Source organism: Hyaena hyaena, unplaced genomic scaffold, assembly GCF_003009895.1.
Source record: "Hyaena hyaena isolate Hyena2069 unplaced genomic scaffold, ASM300989v1 scaffold_446, whole genome shotgun sequence".
NCBI lineage: Eukaryota > Metazoa > Chordata > Mammalia > Carnivora > Hyaenidae > Hyaena > Hyaena hyaena.
Window position 1 is genome coordinate 143,732 of NW_024081081.1, and position 26,955 is coordinate 170,686.

The 26,955-nt window shown below is 33.4% G+C and overlaps 1 protein-coding gene across 1 annotated transcript in view; it reads right to left on the reverse strand.

Annotated features, from left to right (window-relative positions):
- Positions 1 to 26,955, reverse strand: part of ADAM18 (ADAM metallopeptidase domain 18) — a 122,700-nt gene that overhangs the window by 6,795 nt on the left and 88,950 nt on the right. Inside the window, exons 17-19 of the mRNA XM_039253397.1 lie at positions 22,409 to 22,489; positions 12,713 to 12,827; positions 6,762 to 6,921 (exon numbers count right to left, since the gene is read on the reverse strand). Coding sequence (XP_039109328.1) covers positions 6,762 to 6,921; positions 12,713 to 12,827; positions 22,409 to 22,489 — 356 coding nt within the window. The remainder of the gene's footprint in view (positions 1 to 6,761; positions 6,922 to 12,712; positions 12,828 to 22,408; positions 22,490 to 26,955) is intronic.

The window sequence follows — 26,955 nt, forward strand, 5'->3', positions numbered from 1 at the left end:
CTGGAGAAGAATTGCCACCTTTCCCAGTTGCTCTCCAGGAAGAGGGAACTGTCTCTCCCTGTGTGTCAGGGGGATCCTCAGATTTCGCCTTCTGTTCCTGGGCTGTCTGCCCTCCTTCATAGGATCACTGCAGCACCTTCAAGCCCACATACCAGTCATGCCAAGAGCTCTAAAATTCCAGTCGTTGAGCCCTGCTGACTTTAAAAACTCAGGTTATCAGCCCTCTTCTTTTCCCCCGGCAATGGCTTTGGGGAATTGTTTTCCTTGTATGATCCCCTGTACATTCCTGTCTCTTTCTCTTGCCTCTCTTCATGACCAGTGCTCCCTCCCCTTAGCAGCACCCACTATCCATTTCTCCCACAAATCACGTTTTCGCACCTCCTACCTTCCATGATGTGGCTGGTCTCTTCTCTCCCTCTAGTTGTGAAGTCTGTTCTGTCAGTCCTCAGGTGGATTTCTTGCGTGTTCAGAATGATTTGATATTTATCTAGCTGTGTTTAAGGGAGAAGACAAGCCTAGGGTCCTACTAAGATTTCGCCATCTTAATTCCTCCCCATTTCTTTTTGAATAAGCTTTGATAGTTTAGTCTTTCAGGAATTTGTCCATTACATTTAGGTTGTCCGACTTTTTAGTATTAACACTTTTATAATATTCCCTTCGTATTTTTTCATTGTCTATAGGGTCAGTAATGAGGGGTCTTCTCTCATTCTAGATACTGGTATTGTTGTCTTCTGTCTCTTCATTCTTACCAGTGTGGCTACACAGTTAGTACTTTTCCAAAAAGGTCTTTCCCAAAAAGTAGTTTTTCTTTCACTGGTTTCATTGTTTTCCTGTTTCTTATTTGATTATTGGTATTTTCTAAATTTCATAATTTCATTTCCTTTTTACATGGGGTTGAATTTGTTCCTCTTTTTATGCTTCCTTTGTGTGGAAGCTTATGTAATTGATTTAAGCTTTTTTACCTGTCTGATATAAATTTTTAATAATGTACCTTTTCCTCAAAAGTAGTGCTTTATATATGTATCTGACAGATTTGATAGTGTATTTTTATTTTCAACTAGTGTTCAAATATGTTCTAATTTTTCTGGTGTTTTTTCCTTTGATCAGTGAATTACTTAAAAATATGTGGCATACTTTCCAAAACATTTTTATATAATTCTGTTTGTTCAGAGTACATATTTCCCATAATCTGTATCTGTTTGAATTTGTTACTTTTTCATGGCACACTTTTGGGCTAACTTGTTAAATGTTTCAGGTGAATTTGAAACAAATGTGATTTCTGCTATGTAGTGAGGTCTTCTAAAAGGTCATGCTGCTAATTAGTGTTTTTTAATTCTTTTACGTTCTTACTGTTTTTCAGTCTACTTATATTGAGAGACAGAGATGTTCAAGTTTCTAATTATATTTTTGACTTTTTATCTTATGCAGCTAATAATACAGTTTCAAATATAGAAAGCAGACTGTTAGGGGCACCTGGGTGGCTTAGTCGGTTAAGCGTCCGACTTTCGCTTGGGTCATGATCTCGCGGTTCATGGGTTCGAGCCCCGCGTCGGGCTCTGTGCTGACTGCCAGCTCAGAGCCTGGAGCCTGTTTCAGTCTGTGACTCCATCTCTCTCTGACCCTCCCCTGCTCGCGCTGTCTCTCTCTCTCCTAGAAATAAATAAAACATTAAAAAAAAAAATTAAAAAAAAAAAAAGAAAGCAGACTGTTAGAACTGAAGGAATTATATGTGCTCTAAAAGACTTTATTCTTTTATTATGATTATAATGATTGAATTATACTCTTGTTATAAAATAATATTTCTTCTTCAGACTATTTTAGCTCATATAAATATAGCCACTTCACCTCCTTTTTGGCATATCTTTTACTTTTAACCCATTTGTTTTAGATTGAATGTGGATTTCTTGTTGACAGCATGTATTTATCTTGATTTTTATCCAATTTTACATTTTCTGTCATTTAAAAAAATTTTTAAGTTTATTTATTTTTGAGAGAGAAAGAGAGAGCACAAGCAGGGAAGGAGCAGACAGAAGGGCAGACAGAGTCCCAAGCAGACTCCGCACCATTAGCACAGAGTCCAATGTGGAGTTCGAACTCATGAATGGTGAGATCATGACCTGAGCTGAGGTCAAGAGTTGGACCAAGCATAAGCACTGTGCCACCCAGGTGCCCCACATTTTCTGTTTTTTTTTAAATGTGTTTTATTTATTTTTTATTTTTTTAATGTTTTATTTATTTTTGAGAGAGAGAGACAGCATGAGCAGGGGAGGGTCAGAGAGAGAGAGAGAGAGATACAGAATCTGAAACAGATCCAAGCTCTGAGCTAGCTGTCAGCACAGAGCCCGATACAGGGCTTGAACCCACGAACCATGAGATCATGACCTGGGCTGAAATCGGACGCTTAACCATCTGAACCACCCAGGCGGCCCTGTTTGTTTTAATTGGAGTTGTTAGACTAAAAGTATTTAGACTAAATTAGTATTAGTATTTAAACTAAATATATTTAGGATAAAATTTGTTGACTATATGATTGAGTTTCAGTTTAACATCTTGCTATATGTTATTGTTGTCATTCTTTTTATCCTCGTTTTTAGATTCTTGGGAATCATTTAATGGGCTTTTGGGTGGGGCAAATTTTAATTTTGCTTAATATTTTGGAATGCTTACAGATTTATGGGAAGTTTAAAATTTTTTTTACCAGGAGATTTTATGGATTTATATAAAAGGATTAAAGGGTATCCTTCACTTGGTTTCTTTTGATGGTAAAGTCTTACATGATTATATTATATTATCAAAACTAGGAAATTGACATTGGTATAATCCACAGAGCTAATTTAGGTTTCATCATTTTTTACATGTCATGACTTGTGTTTATATGTGTAATGTATTCTGTCTTATTACATGTATAGATGAGTGTGTCCAACACCAACATCAACATATAGAACTGTTCCATCACCACAAAAAGTCATACAATCCCTACTTGGTACACCTACTTACCTTACTCCCAGTTACTAATCCCTGGCAACCACTAATCTGGTCCACATTTCTATAATTGTAATGCAAGTACATTATATAAATGGCATCATATAGTAGCTTTTGAGCTTTTGTTTTTTTCTGTCATGTAATTCCCTTGAGATCCATCAAAAGTGTGTTATGTTTTAATAATTCTTGCTATTTCTGAGTAGCCTCCATGATCTGAATATTCCACAGTTTGTTAAACCAGCCATCCATCAAAAGATCATTGGGATAATTTGTAGTTTTTAGCTATTACAAATAACATTGCTATGGATGTTCATGTATAATATTTTGCATGAATGTAAAAGTCCTCTCTAAAGTAAATACCCAAGAGTGAAATTCTTAGCTTGTATGATAAGGCTGACAAATTGTAAGGTATAGTAGCTATATGGTTTTGCATTTCCTCCAGCAGTGTATGAGCAATTCAGTTTTCTGTATCCTCATCAGTATTTACTATTATTACTATTTTTATCTTAACCTATAGGGAGAAGTGTGATATTATCTCATTGTGGTTTTAATAATTACCCAAATAACTAATCATGTTAAGTAAAACTTAATGCACTTGCTTACCATTGTACACACTCTTTAGTCAATTTTCTGTTCATATCTTTGTCTTTTTCTATCCCGACATTTTTTTTACCTGTTGATGAACTTTTAAAATATAAATAGAAAGCCTTTGTTGGATATATGGTTTACAAATACATTCTGTCAGACTGAAGCCTGTATTTTTACCTTTTGAACAAGGTATTTTTCATATCAAATATATTTAATTTGGATCACATACAAAGTTTTCTTATAGGTCATGATTTGTCCTCATATGAAATAATTCTTGGTTTTGTCCTACATTCATAGAGTTTTTCGTGTATTCATTAGAAAATTGCATAATTTAATTTATTAAATTTATGTCTATGATCCAGTTTTTGACCTCTTATTTTTAAGTAGTTTTATCTTCATAACTAGCTGCAAAGACATGTGCAGAAAGGTTTCCTGTACCCCTTTCTCAGCCTGTCCCATGTTAACATTTTGCCTAACTTTTCTATAATATGAAGACAAGGTAATTTACATTAACACAATGTACAGTGATTGCTCAGATTGCACGATTTAGACATGTATGCATACGTGTGTATGTTTATGTGCATGTAGTTCTGTGCAACTTGATCACATGTGTAGTTTCATGTAATTACAACCACATCGAGATACATCAACAAAAGATTTTGTTGTTACTCTTGAACGGACATACTCACGCACTCTCTCCATTATCCCAAATCTTGGCAACTACTAATCTATCCTCCAAAACTGGCATTTTTAATATGACAAGAATTTTATATAATTGGAATCATAGTGTATCTAACCTTCTGAAAAGGGCTTTGTTTCACCTAACATAATTCCCTTTAGCGTTCTCAAAATTGTTTCTATCAATACTTTGTTTTCTTTTATTACTATGTATAGTGTGTGGTGGTATGGATTTACCACAAGTTGTATAATGATGTATTCATTGAATGACCTTAATTTCCAGATTTGGGCTATTCTGTATTATGGTATTATGAACATTTGTGTTCAGGTTTGCATGAGAGAATGATTGATTTTAATTTCTCAGAGATAAATCTCCAAGAGTGAAATTGTTGGATTGGTAGCTCCCTCAAGGTAAACGATCTGTTGGGAACAGAAAGTGAAGAAGTCCAAACTTAAGGACACTGTCATACACTATGGAGATTATGTTGGTAAACAATTAATATAAGGCTGGAAGCTCATGAGAACAAGCTAAATTAAAGATCATCTAAAATTATAACAGAGAGAACCAGGAAAAGAGACAGCTAAGAAAAGTCCTTTTGGGTTCATAGAGAAACAAGCTTCAAAGACTTCTCTTGCAAAGGCAATTGGATCTAAGTGGATCAGACAATAGGGCATTTTATGCCATCACTATTAGCCCTTTATGTAATGAAAAATCATTTGATATTTTTAATTTATTTTTATTATACATATTCCAACATAGAAATACACAATACTTTAAACTATCAATTCTACAATTACTTTATAAACCCAGTAAGAATCCAGAGAGGATATTAATGTACAAATAAGAAAAAGCATTAGTAAACTATATGTATGTGTGTGTATATATATATATATGTATGTATAAAAGATACATATATAAAGATATGTATCTTTATATAGATAAAATATAGATAAATATAAAATAAAGATAAAATATAAATAAATAAGGAGAAGAGGTCAAATGATATGAAAGTAATTTCTGTGTAGAGAAAAATGGTGTGACCCAGATGAAAATAAAGATTTGTAGCCTCACTAGTAAAATTAAAAATATATATAAGAAACACAATATTAGACACAATTGCCACCTCCTATCTTACATACATAAAGGCAGGCAAACCATAAGAGACTCTTTTATTTTAATGTTTTATTTACTTCTGAGAGAGAGAGACAGCGTGAGCAGGGGAGGGTCAGAAAGAGAGGGAGACACAAAATCTGAAGGCAGGCTCCAGGCTCTGAGCTAGCTGTCAGCACAAAGCCTGATGCAGGGCTCAAACTCATGAGCCATGAGATCATGACCTGAGCTTAAGTCGGATGCTTAACTGACTTGAGTCACCCAGGCGGCCCCATAAGAGACTCTTAAAGACTGAGAACTGAGGGTTGCTTATGGAGATGGATAGGGGGATGGGCTAAACAGGTGACAGGCATTAAGTAGGGCACTTGTTGCAATGAGAACTGGGTGTTATATGTAAGTGATGAATCACTGAGTTCTTCTTCTGAAACCAATACTACACTGTATGTTAACTAACTTGAATTTAAAAGATGAAAAATAAAAGAAAACTTGGATGTACAAGACCATACAACAAAAACTGTGATAAAGACAATGAAAGACATTATATAATGATAAAGGGGTCAACCCAAACAGGATGTAACATTTGTAATGCACCTAAATATAGAAAGTAAATATCAACAGATCTACAGGGAGATACAGCAATACAGTTGTAGTAGGGGACTTCAATTACCCATTGACATCAATGGAGAGGTCATCCATATAGAAAAGCCACTAATAAAAGTAAAACTCTTGAGAAGCCCAGAACTATCTGGATAGTTTTTTTTTTTTTTAGTTGTAAAATTCTTTTTTTTTTTTTTTACAAATAGTTTATTGTCACATTGGTTTCCACATAACACCCAGTGCTCATGCCCATCCCCCCCCCCCCCACGTCCATCAGTCCTCAGTTTTTGTCAGCATTCAAGAGTCTCTCATGGAGACAGAACTGGATAGTTTTACTGGTGATGAATTTCAACAGAAGAGAAGAAGGACAAACATAATAACAGCACATAGAAATTCATAAGAAATGGTATCTAATTTCTAACGTATTCTAAAGAGATTTTTTTTTCACAGAATTTGAAACTACTAAAGAAATACTTTGAGGTTCAAGGAATTAATGAAAGTTAGAACACAACATCTAATTACTGTAAATATTCATTGGGAAAACAGTTCTAGAACAGCCAAAATTTTGACCTGCTGAAATATGCTAAAAACAATCTGTTGGAAAACAAAATTATAAGAATGCCATTTAAATTAGATTAAAAATAATGCATACTTAGGAATGAATATAACTAATGAATATAAGGAATATAACTAATGAATATAAGGAATGAATATAACTTAAGAATGTTATAAAACTATGAATTTATTTCACTGGCAATGAGCAGTACAATTTAAGATCATAAATTATTTGCATAGTCATATTTACCCTTCGTATTCTGCGTTCTCTCTGTTGCATGATTTTCTCATCTCATTTCGTTTCATGATCATCATGGTGAAAATTATGATAAAGGGAAGAGCAATGTAGAAACTCAGAATAAGCCAGTTGTTCTGCTGTGCATTGTCGCCTGCTTCAATAAAAAATATACCTAAAAATGAAATAGAAATCAGTAGATATTCACTGAATATTTAAATAAACTTAATTTTTCACTTTAATCATTTTGTATGTATAATATTTATGTAAATGATTGAAATTTTAATACATTTCAAACTTTTGTAGGGGAAATAAAAGGGCATTTAAGTTCATAACCCTATGCTATTATGCTAAGTGAAATAAGTCAGGCAGAGAAAGACAGATACCATATGTTTTCACTCATATGTGGAACAGGAGAAACTTAATGGAGGACCATAGGGGATGGGAAGGGGAAAAAACAGTTAAGAAGAGGGAGGGAGCCAAACCATCAGAGACTCTTAAGTACTGAGAACAAACTGAGGGTTGATAGGGGTGGGGCAGAGGGGAAAATGGGTGATGGGCATGGAGGAGGGCACTTGTTGGGATGAGTTCTGGGGGTTATGTGGAAACCAACTTGACAATAAACTATAATTTTAAAAAAAGTTCATAACCCTAAGCACTGATGGAACTTTTGTCAGATTTCTTGTCTTCTTTGCATATTTTTAATTATTATGGTAACTGTGTACATGTTTTGAGTACTGCTAACTACATTGAGCATATTTCTGACATCAATATTTTTTAAAAAGTAGTACAATAATAGAACTTAATTTGATTTAAAAATTAGGAAGGATAAGTAGTCAGAGAAAGAAAAATATCATATGATTTTCCTCATATCTGGAATTTAGGAAACAAAACAGGTGAACATATGGGAAGGGGAAAAAGGAGAGAGAGAGGGAAGTAAACCATGAGAAACTCTTAACAATAGAGAGAAAGTGAGGGTTAATGGAGGGAGGTGAATGGAGGGCTGGCTAAATAGGTGATGGGTATTAAGGAGTGCAATTTTTATCATGAGTCCTGGGTGTTATATGTAACTGATGAGTCACTGAATTCTACCCTGGGAATCAATATTACACTATATGTTAACTGACTGGAATTTAAATAAAAATTTTGGGAAAAAAGACTCACATATATCATAAATGTTGCCTAAAAGAAGAATTTTATTATAGCACTTTTGTAATAGAAAAAGAAATTAGAAATAGCATAAAGCTCCATCAATAGGACAAAGGCGAAATTAAATTATGAGACATCCATACAATGGGATACCGTGTGTCACTGTATCTCAAGTCAATGAGATAGACTTGGATAAATTCAGTGATACAGGGAATGAACAACTCAGGTAGAAAAATATGTATTTTAGGATCTCTTTTTTTTTCAAAAATAAGACTTAACCCAAAGAGTGATTGAGAGACGCATGGATGAATTGATAGATGGAGAGCTATCTCAAAACATATCCTGCCAGAATCCAAGAGAATCCTCAATATTTTCTAATCAATATTTCTTTCCAAAGTTTATAAGTATCTTGATTTCTTCTATTTTTATTGACAGTGAATTTTTACTGAAGGGTAACATAAAAACAGAAATCACTGCATGCCATGATTATACAGCTCAGTTATATTCTCACTTGGATGATAATATACGTAATACATATGGTATCTCCTTTTTTATTGTAGTTATTCTTTATATACAATAAGAGGCAAACATTTTAACTGTATAGATGGATAAGATTTGGCAAATATATACCCCAAATAGGCAAACATTTTACAGATATTTTTGTTTGACATCTGTGAGTTTTCTCCATTTAGTGTAAAATTCTTACAATTTTTTAAAATTTGGTAAGTTAATAAAATAGGCTTAACTATTTGACAACAAGATAGTGTGAATATCCTCATTCATCATTTAAATTTTGTTATTTTAGCATCATGGTGATGTTTTGAGGTATGGTAAATACACATTGAAAATATATAATTTCATACATTTTAATATGTATACACCCATGAAATCACCACGTTGATCAAAATGATGAGTATATCCATCATATACAAAAGTTTCCTCTCGCTCCTCTGTAATCCCATCATGTACCACTCCACCACACAGGTAGCCACTGATCTATCTGCATTCCCTCACTATAAATTATTTGCATGTTCTACAATTTCGTATAATGTTAGAATTCTTATCGGTCTTACTTTTTTACATAAGGAAATGTTGAAATTCATCCACATTGGTCCATGTAACTATATAGCTCATTCCTTTTTATTGTTCAATAGTAATCTATTGTTAGGATATACAACAATTTGTGTATCCATCACCTGTTGATTTATATTTGGGTCATTTCCAGATTTGAACTATTACAAATAAAGCTGTTATAGACATTTATATACAAAGTTTATATTGGCATAAGGATTCTACTTTCTTGAGTAAATAGTGAAATGACTGGATTATATGGTAGGTGAATGTTTACCTTCTTAAGAAACTGTGAAACTGCAATTTTACAGCAGTGTAAAAGATACTATCTTCACATTGCAGCCAAACTTCATGTGGTTATGCCTTTAAATTTAAGCAATTTCCTACAGACATGTAATAGTATCTAATTTTGCTTTTAATTTGCATTTTCTTTATGAAAAAGGATGTTCAGCACCTTTACATGTGCTTATTTGTCATCTCTATATAGTCTCTGATACAGTTTCAATTTAAATATTGTCAATTTTTTGGTAGGGTTGTTTGCTTTTCATTATTTCAAGGATTCTTTATATATTATTACTATAAATTTTTGTATATTCTAAATTCAAATACTTTATCAGCGCACCTGAAGATAGCCCCTCCAGCTGTGCACCTGTATGCCCCATAGCCCAAATCCCATCACTGGCCTCCACTGCAGTATGCACACCTGGAGATTGAGTGTGAAGGCATAAGAGAGCAAATCGCCACTCAGGACCACTATAGTTTCCTGTGAACCCATAGTTGCCGCTGGTCCTTGCTACCTACCCTGGCTCTGATCATTACAAGTGTGTCTGCAACTGATCTCTGCTATTATGTAGGCACTTGGAGCGGGGCCCTTCACCAAGTATGTGCATATCACTGGGCCCAGCCATCACCGCTGTTTAACCTTGTGCCTAATTATTGGTCCTGGAAGTGACACTTAGGGCCCAAACAACCCTTGCAGCAACAATAGATCCATAGGGTGCTCACAAGGGCCACACAGTATTTTTAAGGTAGACCCCAATGCCCTAAGCCAAAAACACATTATATCTCCCTGGATCAAATGCCACCATATGCCCCTGCACTTGATACTCTGCACCACAAAACCCAGGTCATGATCTCATGGTTCATGAGTTCGAGCCCCACATTGGCCTCTGAGCTGAGAGAGCTTAGGATTCTCTCTCTCCCTCTCTCTCTGCTTCTCTCTCTGAAAAAACAAACAAACAAACAAAAAAACAACCTATCATATGATCCAGCAATCCCACTTCTAGGTATGTATCCAAAGAAATTGTTAGACCAAATTCAGATTTCAGTGCTTCTGAGTTTTTGAGACTAGCCTCATATCTGCCACCCAAGGTAAAAATTATTCACAGACAACGGAAAGGACCTTCTAGGCCTCTGGTCACCAAGAAGGTGGTTAATGTGGGTGAAGAACAAAAACAAGAGTCTGTTAAAACCAAAAGATATAATGTAAAGGAGTTGTTTCATTTTATAGATTGATACCATCAGTTTCCAAAGAATCTTAACCAAAATGGATTGTGAAAGTAACTAATTAGGGTGTGATATCTTTGGTTTTGAATGCTACAGAGTGGAAGACCATGTTTGGGTTGATTCAGGACCCACAGTTCACTATGGAACAACCATAGATGCCTGCTTGTGATCCAGACACAGAAGTATTTATTCCTGAAGGAACAGCCAGCCAGGCTGTTCTAGCCAGGCTGTCTACCAGTCAGGTAGACTAGATAAGAGCTAAAATAAGATCCATTTACCTGAAAAGTGTGACTTTCCATCTCTACCAATGAATACGAAGTGGAACACTCCAGATGAAGCAGCTGATATGCTTCTAAGTGCAAGCTATGTGGACTGGCTTTATTATGACTGGGATATATTCACCCACTGAATATGCCCATTACCCAGGACATGAGAAATGCGGTTAATGGGATCCTTTCATATGGTACCCCATATAAGCTTATTGTTCCATAACTGAAGAACAATTTGGGAAACCTTATAAAATTTTCTATCTCAGCTGCCTTTCGGGTAGAAAAATATATTAATTAAAAGAAAATGGGGAAAGGCAGAGGAAAGAAATCAAGACACTGATCTTAGCAGGCTGGTAAGTTTTAACAGTTAAGATACAGCAAATATTAATAGGGGTGAATAAGGAGGAAAAGGAATGAGGTGATTCACAGAACTCATCCCAGAATGGTGGAAATCCTTAGATAGCTATTAATAAGTGGGGTGAATAAAACAAACACTGATGGAGGTGAAACAAAGGTATTTTCTTAATGTTTATTTTTGAGAGAGTGAGAGAGAAAGAGAGAGAATGCAAGCAGGGAATGGGAAAAGGGAGAGAAGTAGAGAGAATTCAAAATGGGATCTGCACTGACAGCACAGAACCCTATGTGGGGCTTGAACTCATGAACCATGAGATCATGAATTGAGCCAAAGTCTGTAGCATAACTGACTGAGCCACCCAGATGCGGGTGTGGTGAACAAAAGGGACCTCCTGCTGGTCCCCCAATATTGAAGTTCCTGAACAAGCCCATTATATTTTGCTTAGTTTGGAAAATTTTGTAAAGCATAAAGTTGGAGATTACAGTGAGAAACCAGAATGGAAATCACTTGTGCTTGTGGTAGTGGTTAAGCAGATTGATCAAGTTTCACAAAAGGGCCCGGATCCCTTGGCTTGATTTCTCACTAGGGAAGTGCCCCAAAGACTTTTTCACAAGAATGGGAAAATGGTCAGGGAGTGAGGGGAAGAAATTTCCAAGACTCCTTGATACAGAAACCGTAGACAGTGTGGTACCAAAAACCCACTGGTGAAGTCTTGATGTGAGACAAAACACACTGGGAGAATGTAAAAATATGATGGCTGATAAGATTATGAAATTTGGTGTATTTAAAAAAGCTTTATGTGAAATGGTTGCATCTCTTTTACCTGATGGTATTATGGAGATGAAAATTCTATCTTATGGGAATGTTACCCCTACTTGGTATTATAAAACAGAAGGGTATAAATCTGCCCTTCAAGCAATATTAATTGAACATGCTAAATAGGAATTAGTGAGATGGTCTGAGCCCAAATATTGGAATGTTCTTAGAGGCAAATTCTGTGTGTAATAGCCCTATTTGGCATCTAGACTGGGACTTCATTCTTTCAAGCATCTAGTACCATCATAAATAGATGTTGTTTTATTAAATAATTAAAGAAATACAATGCTGAGTCTAATCTTTTATAATCACCTGAGTAATTAAAAGCTATCTTGAATAGTGATTTTAATGAAATTAGTATTACACAATATTTGTAATATTTTCTCAGATACTGCTTTCATCAACTTAGTTAATAAGTTAGAAGATATTACTCAAGTTTCAAGAAATGTCATACCAAGAATTCAAAACAAACTAAAATATGGAAGAATAAACACTATACAAAAGATTTGCATTTCATATTATTAAAAATTTTGTAGACTATTAAAAAACAGCTGTAGCATAGGGTACTCATTCTGAATGAAATTTGAAAAAACATATGACAAAGTATAAATGGAACTGATAATAAATCATAACTTGACTGATGGAGTACATTTTTATACTTTCTGTTGTTCCCATAAATTAAGGCAAGTGTCATATTTGTTGATTAAATCATTCATTCTTTCATTCATTATTCCCTACACAAACATGTTAACTGTCTGGTAAGGCAGTATTTATGTTTTAAAGGTTTTATTTCTACTCACCAGATTTCTGAACATTTCCATCATCAATACTTCCCCCTGGTGAACCGATCTGGAATTCACAATATGGAGGACTATGGCCAGGAAAGCAATGACAATTACCCAAATTATTACATATCTGAAAGAAAAACCAAAAATATAATAACTGTAAATTTTGTTAGTTTTTATGTCTTATGTATATATTCAAAAGAATAAAATTATTTTTCCTAAGTTTATTAATACTGTATGAGAAATAGGTTGGATAAAATAGTGAAAATTTTGACAACATAATGGTCAAGGACAAATTATTACCTACATGATAGTATATTTATGACCTTTATATATTGACTTTCTGATAAATACCTTGCCTTCCCCAATCAGTTTTACTAAATGAGAGTCCATAAATTATGGCCATCATATTCACAACCTTTGGTGAATTTAGAATTTTTCAAAAATATTATCTCATTTAGTTGTTTTGTAAATATTTGCTGTCACTACTTCTACATTTCCTATTTTTACACCTTAATTTCTATACAAAATATTATAATAAAATTGCCAACAATTGACTTGGCCACTTTAATTTCTTATCCTAGTCACTTTTTCAAAATTTTACTTTAGTGATAAACCATTTGCATTTCATTTTAAGTGAACATATTTTCAAAAATAAAAGATGCAAAAATATTAAAAATGAACAATGAAAAACCTTTATGATCAACTCCTCTAGCAGTTTACATCTATTAGTTTACATGCTATTTGTGCTTTTACACTTAATATTTTTATTTTGAAGTAAAACAAGTAAATACAATTTTGTAAAATTCAAATACTCAAAATGCAAACTCTTAGTTTTCACCCACTAATTAAGTTCCACTCACCACTGCTAAAAATTTTCTGTATTTCCTTTCTACTTCTGTATCATTATCTATTTCTCCCCTCAGTTTTGTTAATACTTCTTTTATATTTTAAGTGTTTGGAATTTAGATGCATGTCTATTACAATTTTTATATTCTTTAGATGAATTGACTCTTTTGTCATTATGTAGTGACTTTCTGGTCTTTTTTGACAATTTTTACTGAAGGTATATTTTTTCTGATAAAGTATTGTCACACTACTGTCTTTTGGTTACCGTTTTCATGGAAAATCTCTTTCCATTCCTTCATATTCACCCTATGCATGCCCTTAAAAGTAAAGTAAATCACTATATATTGACTAGTATATCATTTATGTTTTTTAAATATAAATTCAATAAATTTATAGTTAATGTACTTATGAATTAGTAAGGATTTACTATCGCCTTTGTGCTCCTTCTCTTCTGGTGGGTCCTTTGTTCTGTTTTTCTTCTCTTACTGCCCTCCTTTGTAACTTGATTTTTTAAAAATACTGTTTTGCTTTGATTACTTTACCTTTCTCTTTGGTGTGTCTACTACAGCTTTTTATTTGTGAGTATGATGAGTCTTACATAAAATATTTTAGAGATATAATAGTCTATTTTAAGCTGATAACAACCTGACTTTGACTTATACAAATATTCTACACTTTAATTTCTCCTTACCCCACATTTCCTATAATTGATGTCACAATTTCCATCATTTTATATGGTGTATTAATTAACACATTTTTGTATCTAGTTAACTTTAAAACTTTTGTCTGTTAACTTTTATTTTTTACTTTTAAAAAATGCTCATTTGTTTGTTTTTGAAAGAGAGAGATAGAGAGCATGAGAGAGAGCACAAGTGGGTGTTGGGGCAGAAAAAGAGAGAGACAGAATTTAAAGCAGGCTCCACACTCCAAGCTGTCAGTGCCTAGCCTGACATGGGTTTCATGACCAGAGCAGAAGTCAGACACTTAACTGACTGAGCCACCCAGGCTCCCCTGTCTTTTAACTTTTATATCAGAGTTTAAAGTGATTTACATGCTAACATCATAATATTAGAGTATTCTGAAATTGAATATATTTTAATTTTTACAGTGACTTTTATACTTTTACATGTTTTCATGTTGTTAGTATCCTTTTTGTCAACTTGAGGAATTCCTTTTGCATTTCAGAAGAAGAGAGAATATATGCAGAAATAACTACTGAAAACTTTCCAAATTCAATGAAAAACGTGAATATAAATATTCAGAAGCTCACAAACTTCAAATGAAATGAACTCAGAGACTCACAGGGGTACATATCATAATCAAACTATGAAAGCCAAAGGCAAAGAAAGAGTTTTGAAACAAGCAAGGAAAATAACCTGTCTCATACAAGAGATCCTAAATAAAACCATCAGCAGATTTCTTATGAGAAATTTTGAAGCCAGCAGGCAGATGGCTGATATATTCAAAATGCTAATTGAAAAAAGAAACAAAAACAAACAACAACAATAACAACAACAAAACCCCATCAACTAAGAATCCTATATTTAGCAAAACTGTTTTCAAAAGTAAGGGATGGGCCCCTGGGCGGTTCAATCCATTGAGTATCAGACTTCTGCTCAGGTCATGGGCTCAGGTCATGACCTCATGGTTCCTGGGTTCCAGCCCCCCTGTCTGGCTCTGTGCTGAACACTTGCTTAGAGCCTGGAGCCTGCTTCAGATTCTGTGTCTCTTTCTCTCTCTGCCCCTGCCCCACTCATGCTCTGTCTCACTCTGTACCTCAAAAATAAATAAATGCAAAAAGATTTTTAAAAACCCCACAAAAGTAAGGGAGCAATTGAATAATTCCCAAATAAACAAAATCTAAGGAATTCATTATTACTAGAGCTCCCTGAAAGAAATGGTCAAAGGAATCTGGCAGGGTAGTTTAAAAGGACAGTATATTATAATTTAAAGCTATGTGAAGAAATAAAGATCTCATAAAAGGTAAATACATGTGCACTTTTAAAAGCTAAAATTATTGCAACAATTGTAACTCTACTTTTTTCTACATGATAAGAAAATAATAGATCAGAAAGTAATTATTCGTCTAGAAGCTAGTATTATTGTAACCTTGAATTATAGCTCTACATTTTGTTTCTACATAATTTAAAAGACTAATGAGATTAAAAGAATTATTATTTTAGGTTTTGGAGTCCAGAGTAAAAATATCTAATTTGTGACATGAACAAATAAAATGGATGACAACAGTACAGTAAAGGAGCAAAGTATTTTTATGTTCTTAAAGTTTTGGTATAAATTCAAATAAGAGTGTTATAACTTTAGAACATTAAATGTATTGCTTTTGTTCCTTATCAGGCCCAGAACATCTCCAATCAAATTATACTGTGACATAATTCTAGTTAGTGGTATAGTGGCATAAACAAAAGTGGGAGAAAATTTTAGGGGGCATATGTTAACTTCCAAGAGGCAGGCCTTTGTATAACCTTCTAGGAAGTAGGGAATTCCATCCTTTAACAGAAATAAATGGACCATTTCTGTAGGTTCAGATGGAGATTTGAGACTTTTTAGGTATATCAATTCAGACAGCCACCTCCCACATGTCAAAGTGTCATTATTTTCCAAGATTTTCCCATATATTGTCATAGAAGCACTTCTTTGTTGGAAGTTTAACTTTTTGTGAATCTTGGCTATTTTTACATGTCAATTCAGGGATTGGTTTTTAGTGTTTTATATTCTACTATGTGAAATGAGAAAACTATATTTTACTACTACGGAGGCACACTGTTATTCTCACATAGCATACTGTTATTCTCACTGTTTTTCTCTTTCAGTTTTTTAATAGTGTTTTTCAAATCTTAATTAAATTTGACAAGAGCTTATTTACCATAGTTCTTTTTAATCAGTGCATCATGTCTGATCTTCAACAATAAATTGCAAGCCATGCTAAATGACAAAAATCACAATTTGAAGAGACAGAGAAAGGTGTAGACCAGACAGATACGGCAGAGATGTTGGAAGTAACAGACCAGGGATCTGGAACAGCCATGATTAATGTGCTCAGAGAAAGGAGACAGCATAAAAGAACAGATTGGTAATATAAGCAGTGAGATAGAAACTCTAGAAAAATATTTAAAATTGTAGAAGTCTAAAGCACTGTATAGAAGACATGATTTCCTTTGATGGGCTCATCTGTATACAACCAAAGAAATAATCAGTGAGCTTGAGGAAATGCCAATAGAAAAATTCCAAAACAAGTGTAGAGAGAAAAAATAATAAAAAGATATAATAATAAAAAAATAATAAAAAAGATCCAAGAATTGTGAGACACTTAAAAAAGATATAACTTACGTGTCATGGGAATACGAGAAGGAGAAAAAAGAAAGGGACAGAGTAATATTTGAAAGAATATTGACAGAATTTCCCGAAATTAATGATAAACTAAAAAATGTCATATACATAAACTTCAGAGAATATCAGGAAAGGCAAATATTTTAAAAATGCATGTAGAAATAACATTCAAACTACAGAAAATATTTTAAAAATAAGGAGAACATCTTGAAATAATCTAGAAAATTTAAAAAAATTACGGAAGAGCAAGGTTGATAATTATGTTGTACTTCTCTTCAGAAATCATGAAAGCAAGAAGAGAATGGAATGAAATATTTAAAATGTTGACAAAAATCAAACCCAATTTGAATGTGTATCCATTAAAATTAGTCTTCAAAAGAAAAGGAAAAATAAAGAGTTTTTCAAACAAACAAAATTTCAGAGAATTAGTCACAAGCATACCTGCTTTGCAAGAAATGCTTCAGAAAGGACTGATGTAGATTAGAAACTCAGACACACGTAAGGAAAAAGGAGTAAAAGAAAAGGAGTAAAAGAAGGTAAAATAAAATATTTCATTTTTCTTATACTTTTTAAAATAAAGTTTATTTATTTACTTCTTTTGAGATAGAGAGCATGAGCAGGGAGGGGCAGAGAGAAAGGGAGAGAGAGAGAATCCCAAGTGGGGCTGGAACAAATGAACCGTGAGATCATGACCTGAACCAAAGCTGAGAGTTCGACACTTAACCAACTGGGTGACCCAGGCGCCCTTTCTCTCATGAATCTGACCAAACATTTAAGAACAAAATTATATAAATTCTTTACAACCTCTTCCACAAAATTGGGGTAGGAGGAACACTTGTGAACTCATTTTGAGGTCAGCATTACCCCAACACCAAAACCAAAGACATTATAAGAAAGAAGAACTACAGACCAGTATCACTCATTAGCATAAATGCAAAAGTCCTCAAAAATATTATCAAATCAAATTATAAAAGAATACTATATCATAATGAAATGGATTTTATTCCTGGTATACAAGTGAAGTTATCATTTGAAGATCAATTACTGTAACCCATCAATCACACAGTAGTCTAAAAAGAAAAGTCATATGATTGTATATCAATAGATTCAGAAAAAAGGACTTGGCTAAGCATACATCATTTATGATTGAAAATCACCAATCCAGTAATAGAGGGGGAAATTGCTCAATATGAGAAGGAAATCTACAAAATACACAGCTAACATATTTAATAATGAGAAACAAAAGACTTCCATATAACCACTATTTACCCGAAAAGATGCTCAATATTACTGATCATAAGAGAAAAGCAAATCAAAACCACAATGATATCTTACCCACACATGCTAGAATGGTTATTATCAAAAAGATATGAAATGACAAGTGTTGGTGAGGAAGAGGTGAATAGGAAACCCTCATGTTGGTAGGAATGCAAATTGGTGTAACCACTGTAGAAAACAGTGTGGGTGTTCTTCAAAACATTAAAACTAAGAATATCACATGATCCAGTACTTCCACTTCTTCATATTCATCCAAAGAAACCAAGTCACTAACTTGAAAAGATGTTTATTGTAGCAATAATAGTCAAGATATGGAAACAACCTAAGTGCCCATCTATGAATGAATGAAAAGATGTAATACATATGAATACTATTCAACCATAAAAACAATGAAATCTTGCCATTTGTGGCAACATGGATGGACCTTGAGGTATTATGCCAAGTAAAATAAGTTAGAAAGCATAAGACAAATACTAAATGATATCACTTATAGGTAGAATTTTTAAAAATAAGCATATAAATCACTATATTGTACACCGGAATTATACCTCAATAAAAAAAAAAAGGCAGAGAACAATTGAAACTAAGAATGCATAAGAGACTAGGGGAAAACCTAAGAAAAAATAAATTGAAATACAAGACTAAAATAAGAGGGAAAAGTCCAGGGAAAAAGGAAAAAAGAACAAGTGGAAAGAAGAGAGTAAGCTATGGGGTTCAGAGAAAAAGAGAACTTATTTTGTCAGATTTCACTTGTGTGTTGGGGGTGGGGTGGAAGGCCACAGATGAGAGTCTCCAATGAAAGATAATATGAAAGAAAATTATGAATAAGAGGAAAGGTTAAGTGTTACCTGGGTTTATGAATTGCATCCCCTTTATTGTTTTCTAGGAAGTAAATGGTTTTTATTACTTTTTAATTCAGATTTGCTTATTTGAATGTGACTCTTTCTAAGTTTTGAATTTATTTTTAAATATACAGATAAGAAATTCCTCTACCTTATTTAGAAGTTCACAAATTAATATGGCTTACTACACTGAAGAAATGTAAGAAAAAAATAGTGAGAATATAGCTAGAAGCTTTCCTGCTAAGATCAGGAACAAGGCAAGGCTGTTTGGTCTCCCTACTTTTTCTCTTTTCAACATTATACTAAAAGTCCTAGCTAATACAATAAGAACAGTAAATAAAAGAAATAAAATTTGGGAAGAAAGAAACACAATTTTTTCTTCTCAGATGACATGATTGGGTAAATAATCCCACAGAATTGACAAAAGAGATAAGTACCAGTGATTATGTAAGGTAGCATAATGAAAGATTAATGTGTAAAAGTCAATTCCTTACTTATATACAACAGTAAACAACTAGAATTTGAAATAAAAAAAACAATGCGATTTATATTAGCACCAGAAGTAATTGGTTATAACTTTACAAACTTGCAAAAGGAAAACTGCAAGTTTAATGTAGCAAACTCAAAGATCTATATAAATGGAGCGATATTCCATGTATATGGGTATGAACACTCAATATTGTCAAGATGTTAGTTCTTCCACACTTGATCTATACATTAAATGCATTCCCAAGCAAAATTCCAGTTTATTTTTTGGATATTGACAAACTGATTTGGTAAACTAATGTTTATATGGAGAACCAAAAGACCCAGAATAGCCAACATAATACTGAAGAACAAAGAAGGATCAGCTTAAGTACTTGAATGTATATATTTTTTAACACAATAAATCAAAGCAGTGTGGTATTGCCAAAGTGATAAATAAACAAATTAATGGAATTAAATAGAGAAGCCCAAATTAAACCCACATAAATATAGTCAACTGATCTTTGATAATGGAACAAAGGCTGGTAGTTCAATGGGGAAAGAATCATCTGTCAACAAATAGTGCCGGATATTCACATGCAAAAAGTTAGTACTCATTGCTACTACTTATTACTTAAGTCGCTAAGTACATAGTTAGCCTTTCATAAAAATTAGCTCAAATGGATCATAGATCTGTATGTAAAATACAAAACTATAAAACTTTTAAAAGATAACATTGGAGAAAATCTTGACGACTTTGAGTTTGGAGATAACTTTTTAGATACTTTAAAAGCATGTTGTATGAAAGAAAGACACGGAATTGATTACTGAAACCTTTTTCTTTAACAACAGAGACCAGATTCAGGAATGTCCACCACTTAAAATCAATCAATCATTGATATTTTCAATATAATCTGTTGTTCTTTTCTTAACTTGTTGATATTCATACTTAGATTATTACTTTTCAGAGTAACAAAATTATAAATTGCTAGAGACACTAATTGAAACAGAAATATATACTCAAAAGAGTTGAAAACTTATCTTTACACAAAAATCTGTACATGGATATTTAAGTAGTTGTATTCATAATTGCAAAAATTTGGAAGCAACCAATATGACTTTTAGAGATGAATAAATAAACTGTGATAAATCCAGACATTAAGAATCCTTAAGTGTATGTTATTAAGTGAAAGAAGCCACTTTGAAAAGTATATATATATACTGTGTAAATATATAACATTCTAAAAACGGCTATACACTATACATAACATTCTGGAAAAGGTGAATCTATGGAGATAGTAACAAGATCAGGGGTTGCCATAGGTTGGAGCTGGGGGAAGAGAAGAGAAGCACAGAGGAGTTTTAAGCCAGTGAAAATACCCTTATGGTATTATGATAATGGATACATGTCATTTTACATTTGTTCAAAACTATAAAATGTACAACACAAAGAATGAACCCTAATGTAAATTATCAATAGTTTGGGTACTTAAGATGTGCTAGAGTAAGTTCATCAGTTGTAACAAATGTACACTCTTGATGTAGGAGGCTATGCGTACATCAGGAAAAAGACATGGGAAAATTCTATATTTTTCATTCAAGTTTTCTGTGAACCTAAAACTGCTCTAAAAATACTCTTATTAATTTAAAAAAGTATCTTATAAATTAAAAAAGAACAATAACTGGCATAATAACTGCCAATATTTCACAATAAGATTTCTAAACAACTACATGTTCATAAAATTGAACTGAAGTTGCATATTATAGAGTTGTAAATCAGCTCTGTCAACTATATATAGTAGAGTTGCCTATCTGTTAAGATGTCATTGGAAAGTAAAAAGAGCTTCTCCTAGATTTAGTTAGATCTTACTTGACATTTTCATTTTAATTATGAAATTAACAAACAGAAAAATCTCAAAATAAATACATAAGTGTAATCTACTTACCTAATTTAATATGTCATATTCCATAGTGAAAAATTATATTAAAAATACAAAAGTCTAAATAAAATAAAAATGGCTGTAGATGAAGAAAACACTTTTGTATCCAATAAAACATCAATAATCTGTAATCTATAAGTTTGCTTTGAGATTTAATAAAAATCATTAAGGCTGAAGGCTTAACAACAGTAAGTTAAACAAAGGAAAGCAAAGATCAGAACAATACCTATAACTATAGAGAATAAAAAACAAAACATGAAAATGTAGTTATCCTCTTTGTTAACAGCCCATAGAAAATTAAAGATTAATGCAAGAGGAATTTTATATATTCTAAATCCAAACAATTTAAAAATTATAAAATTGAATCTGTAAGTTTACTAAATTTGAAATAATTTGTATAATATTGGCTTCATCTTACAGTGATTTCTTTTAGGAAAAATAATTTAAAAAGAACCAAAACACTAAATTAAAGCAGTAAAAATTAAATATAAAAGTAACAGCAAATTTGTATTAGCAGATTAAGATAGATAAGTAGTTGGGAAGAAATAAAAAGTTTTTGCATAAGGATACATTTCCTATTAGAAACTTTTTCACAGTAACAATCAGAAAATCCACTAACATATCAACATGTTTTTAAGTGTACTGTCTATAAAATATCATTTGCTATAAATTTTAATCATTATGAGTACATCATAGTTATAAGTAAATCATGAATTTATTGTCATTAGAAAAGAATAAATGTTTTTCATTTAAACATGTTAATTCATAAGTTGTGGGTGCTGACAATAAATTCAACACGTGTAGTAGAGTTTATTTAATAATCTTTGAATTAGCTACACTGATTTTCTTTATATTGATTAGCTATTTCTAGGTAAGGTCAGATTAAAAGTAACCTAGACTCTCAATTCTCCCAAATAAGGTAATTATTACTACTTTTAATTACCCACAGAAGTAACATTTAATTTAGAACTACAAAAAAAGTTACTTACTCCATTTCCTCTGCATTTTGTAGTAGCATTACAGTTATATTCCATCAAATGAACTTCTTTGCAGGTTTTATTTATACAATACTGAAGTAAAACACATAATATTTCATAATCATTCAAACATTTGATATAATATGTGAAAAGAATTATATGTTATATACATATAGTAAATGCTCAACTTTTTATTCCACAGTACTCTGATTTGGGGACAAAGATTCTAGCATTCTAATACAAAATCTAAACAATGATCAGTTAAAGAAAAATAACTGAAGGTGTTTGCCTTGACATAGTTTTTGCAATAATGTAATATAACTTGGTTTTTGATACCTACAATTAAGAATTAAATTGAGAATCTCCATAAGGGAAATTTTCTATATTATATTAATATTCTGTTATAAATAATTGGTTAATGTTAATGATTTGTGCCGTCAAAACTTGGGAACATAATTCATTAATTTTGTTTGGGTTTCAAATGTAAGTTAAATATTTTGGATTATAAATTATCATGAATCTTTGTTATAATATTGATAAGAATAGTTTGTCAAGAGAAATATTTTAACTTCACTTGTAACCATTGTAAAACTCTTGTTCCATCAAAATGGGCAATCCAGTGGTAATTAGTCACCTGTATATGTAACTTTTGCTTCCTTTACCTTTTTATATTTTGTTAACTGGCTTTCTGGCTTATGTTCTTTTATTTTATTTTAAAAAGCAGCATACATTATAAGTAATACATTGAAAATATGAAGATATCAAATAAGAATAAAAATTGGTTTTGTAATTATTTCCTGAAAATTAACATATACCCAATATGTAAATAATGCATATGCAAACCTACATTTGCCTCCTCTTTTCAATATATTTGAAATTCTCTCCAATGCAATTAGGTGATAAAAATAAATGAAAGGCATACAAATTGCTGAGAAGGAAGTAAAATAATCTCTGTTTACAGATGACATAATCTTACGTATAGAAAACTCTAAAGACTCCACACCTAAAGAGCCTGTCAGAACTAATCAAAAAAAGTAAAGTTGATGTTAAATATTAACATACAAAAATCAAATGCATTTCTTTACACTACAATAAACGTTATGAAAAAAATAAGAAAACAATTCCAATTATAACAGTATCAACTATTATTAACCAACTAAACTTAAACAAGCTGGTGAATGATGTGTACACTGAAAACTACAACGAAATGCTGAAAAAATTAAAGAAGGCCTTATAGAAAGGGAAAGATACCCATTCATATCTCTTTATGGACTGAACAACATAATATTGTTAAGATATTAATACTGTCCAAAAAATTTACAAATTCAATGCCATCCCTGTTAAAATTCTAATGACACTTTTTCAGAAATAAAAAATCCATCACAAAACAGAATTTCAAGGGACTTCAGATACCCTAAACAGATTTTTAAAAGGACAAAGTGGAATAACTCACACTTCTTGATATCAAAACTTTCTATGAAGCTACAGCAACAAAAACAGAGTAGTTGTAGAATAAGTTCAGGCATTACTGATGAATGGAATATATATACAACCAAGAAATAAATCCTTGCCTATATGGTCAAAGGATTTTCAAGAAGGCTGCCAAGGCCATTCAATGGCAAAAGACAATCTTCAACAAATGAAACTGAGAAATTGGATATCCATATGGAAAAGAATGAAATTAGACCCTTATCTTATACCATATGCGATAATTAACTCAAACTGGATTGAAGACCTAAAGAACTAAATGATAATACTCTTAGAAGACATAGAGAAAAACTTTGTAACATTAATTTGGAAATAAGTTTTTGGATGTGATAACAAAATGACAGGGAACAAACAAGAAAATAGATCTGCTGGACTTAATCAAAATTAAAAGGACTTTTGTCTGCAAAGCACATTATCAAGATACTGAAAAGGCAGCCACAGAATGGAAGAAAATATTAAAAAATCATTATCTGGTTAGGGATTAATATCCAGAGCTTATATTAAGGATTGGTATATAAGTATATATTAAGGATTCCTTAAACTAAAGAACATTGAAAAACAACACCAAATTAAAAATGGGCAAAAGACACAAATAGACATTTCTCTAAAGACGATATAGGGATAGCCAACAAGCTTGTGAAAAAATGTTCTACATCACTAATTATTCAGAAAATGAAAATTAAAAACAAGTGATATCTTAAGTAAGATATCACTTACAGTTGTTAAGATGGCTACTATCAAAATAGAAACAAAACAAAACAAAGTAAGTGTTAATGAAAAAGTGGACAAATTGAAACCCTTGTGAATTACTAATGGGAATGTAAAGCGGTACAACCACTGTGAAAAACAGAGTAGCCATTCCTCAAAAAGATAAACATAGATTTAGAATATGATCCAGCAAATCTATGTTTAGATATATATCCAAGGAATTAAAAGGCAGGGATTTGAAATGATATTTGTACATCACATGCTGTTCATGACACCATTATTAATAAGAGCTAAAAGTTAGAAACAACCTAAATGCCCTTTAACAAATAAATCAATAAACAAATTGTGATATATATACTAACTATAGAATATTATTCAACCTGGTCCCATAGTTTCAACTAGATATCATCCATATCCAGGTTAACAAACTGGAGAGTGACGGGAGGACTGGAAGAATAAACTCCACAATTAAATATAGAGAAGAAGCCACATCTGAAAGGTCAGGAAGTTCAGAAAGGCGTGGGGAGGCTGCCTGTAGGAGGGAGGGAGCTGAGCTTGTGGAGAAGGCAGAGAAACAGTTCTTCACACGAGGGACCTCACATGGGGATGACTGATCGCCATAATGTTTGGCTTTAAAAACCAGAGGGGCTGGTCGGCCACTTGGCTGGCAGAGTCAGTAGAGCACTTGACTCTTCATCTCAGGGTTGTAAATTTGAGCCCCACATTGGGTGTAGAGATTACTTAAAAAATAAAATCTTAAGAAAATCCAGAGTTGCTGAATTCTGTGTTTATAAAATCAGTGGTACTTAGAGCCTTAAAAGTCTCTGCCTCAGCACAGGCTAAGCAGGGAAGGCAAGTGCCCACAGAGAGTAATATAAAAATGACAGTTCAAGGGGACCTAGATGGTGGTTGAGTCTTGGTGTGGGCTTGGGTCATGATGCCAGAGTCATGGGATCGAACCCTGGATTGGGCTCCGTGCTGAGCATGGAGCCTGCTTGGGATTCTTTCTCTCTCCCTCGCCCTCTCTCCTGTTCGCATGCATGCTCTCTCTAAAGAAGAAAAACAAAAGACAAGCAAAAAAAGTTTACACAATCTGGGGGAAAATGGAAGACTGATCTATTCATACGATTTCAGAGTGTGTTGGGGGACTTCTCTGAAAATGAGGGAGTTGGAAGACCCCAGCCACACAGTATAAACACAGAACCACCTGCAGGAAGCAGGACTGCAGAACACTTGCTACCCAACCCTCTGCCAGTGCACTATGCCCAAGAGTGCTTCTAAGGATTAGCCTACTCCAAGCCTGCTAGGTATGGCCCAGGGCTCACGGAAATTTTTGTCAAAGCCACAAATATGCCACAACTAGCGGTCAGGTGCACAACTACCACAAGACCACATACACATCCACAGTACCACACATTTGCCTACAGCTGCCATTGTGCGCCTTCCCCAACCAAGTGTCCCTAGCCTTCCTGTGCACTGTGCCCTATTACATGCCCTCAGCTACTGTTCTACTCCATGCTCAGCCACCAGGTGCACAACAGCCACCCCACCAGGCCCAGGCACCACACTGTGCCCAGCTGCAGACCCTAGCCAGTCTGGCACGCTGGGCTCAGGCACACACAGCTTTCCTTGGGCACAGTGCCTATCCTTGTTCATCTAGCTGCCTTGGCACACAAATCCCATCCCCTGCAGTGCTTTGGGGATCTGACATAGGACGAGTGGTCCAGTGAAAAGTTTGCTAACCCCGATATCACACTCCCAAGTTCCCTGGCAGCCATGCCCCCTCAGAGCTGGTCTGTCTGGGTCCTGCTAACATCACAAAGAGCAAGCACAGCCCCAAATAATCATAGAGTCAGTATAGATTACTAGACTAAAAAGAAAAGTGAGTCAGACACAACAGCAAGGCATAAACAACACATTTATTTAGGGTAATCTCCTGAATTGCCATGTTCTTGTGAACAAGGGACACTGCACTGCAGAGCACTCCAGGACCACTTCTTCATAGTGTCGCTACTTTCAAGGGCAGAAGACATAGGTGATTTTCTTAATATGCACAGAAAGAGACATAGACAGACAAAATAGACAGAGAAATTTATCCCAAAACAAAAACAGGACAAGGCCACAGCCAGAGATCTAATTGAAACAGATATAAGTAACAATTCTGATAGAGAATTTAAAACAATGACTGTAAGAATACTCACTAGAGTTGAGAAAAGAGTGGAAAACATGAGTGAGACACTGAACACAGAAATAAAGAATAATACAGGAGAGATAGGGGCACAATAAACAAGAGGAGAAACAAGCCTGATTGAATGAACAACAGGATGGAAGGAATAGAGGAAAGAACTAATGACCTAGAAGAA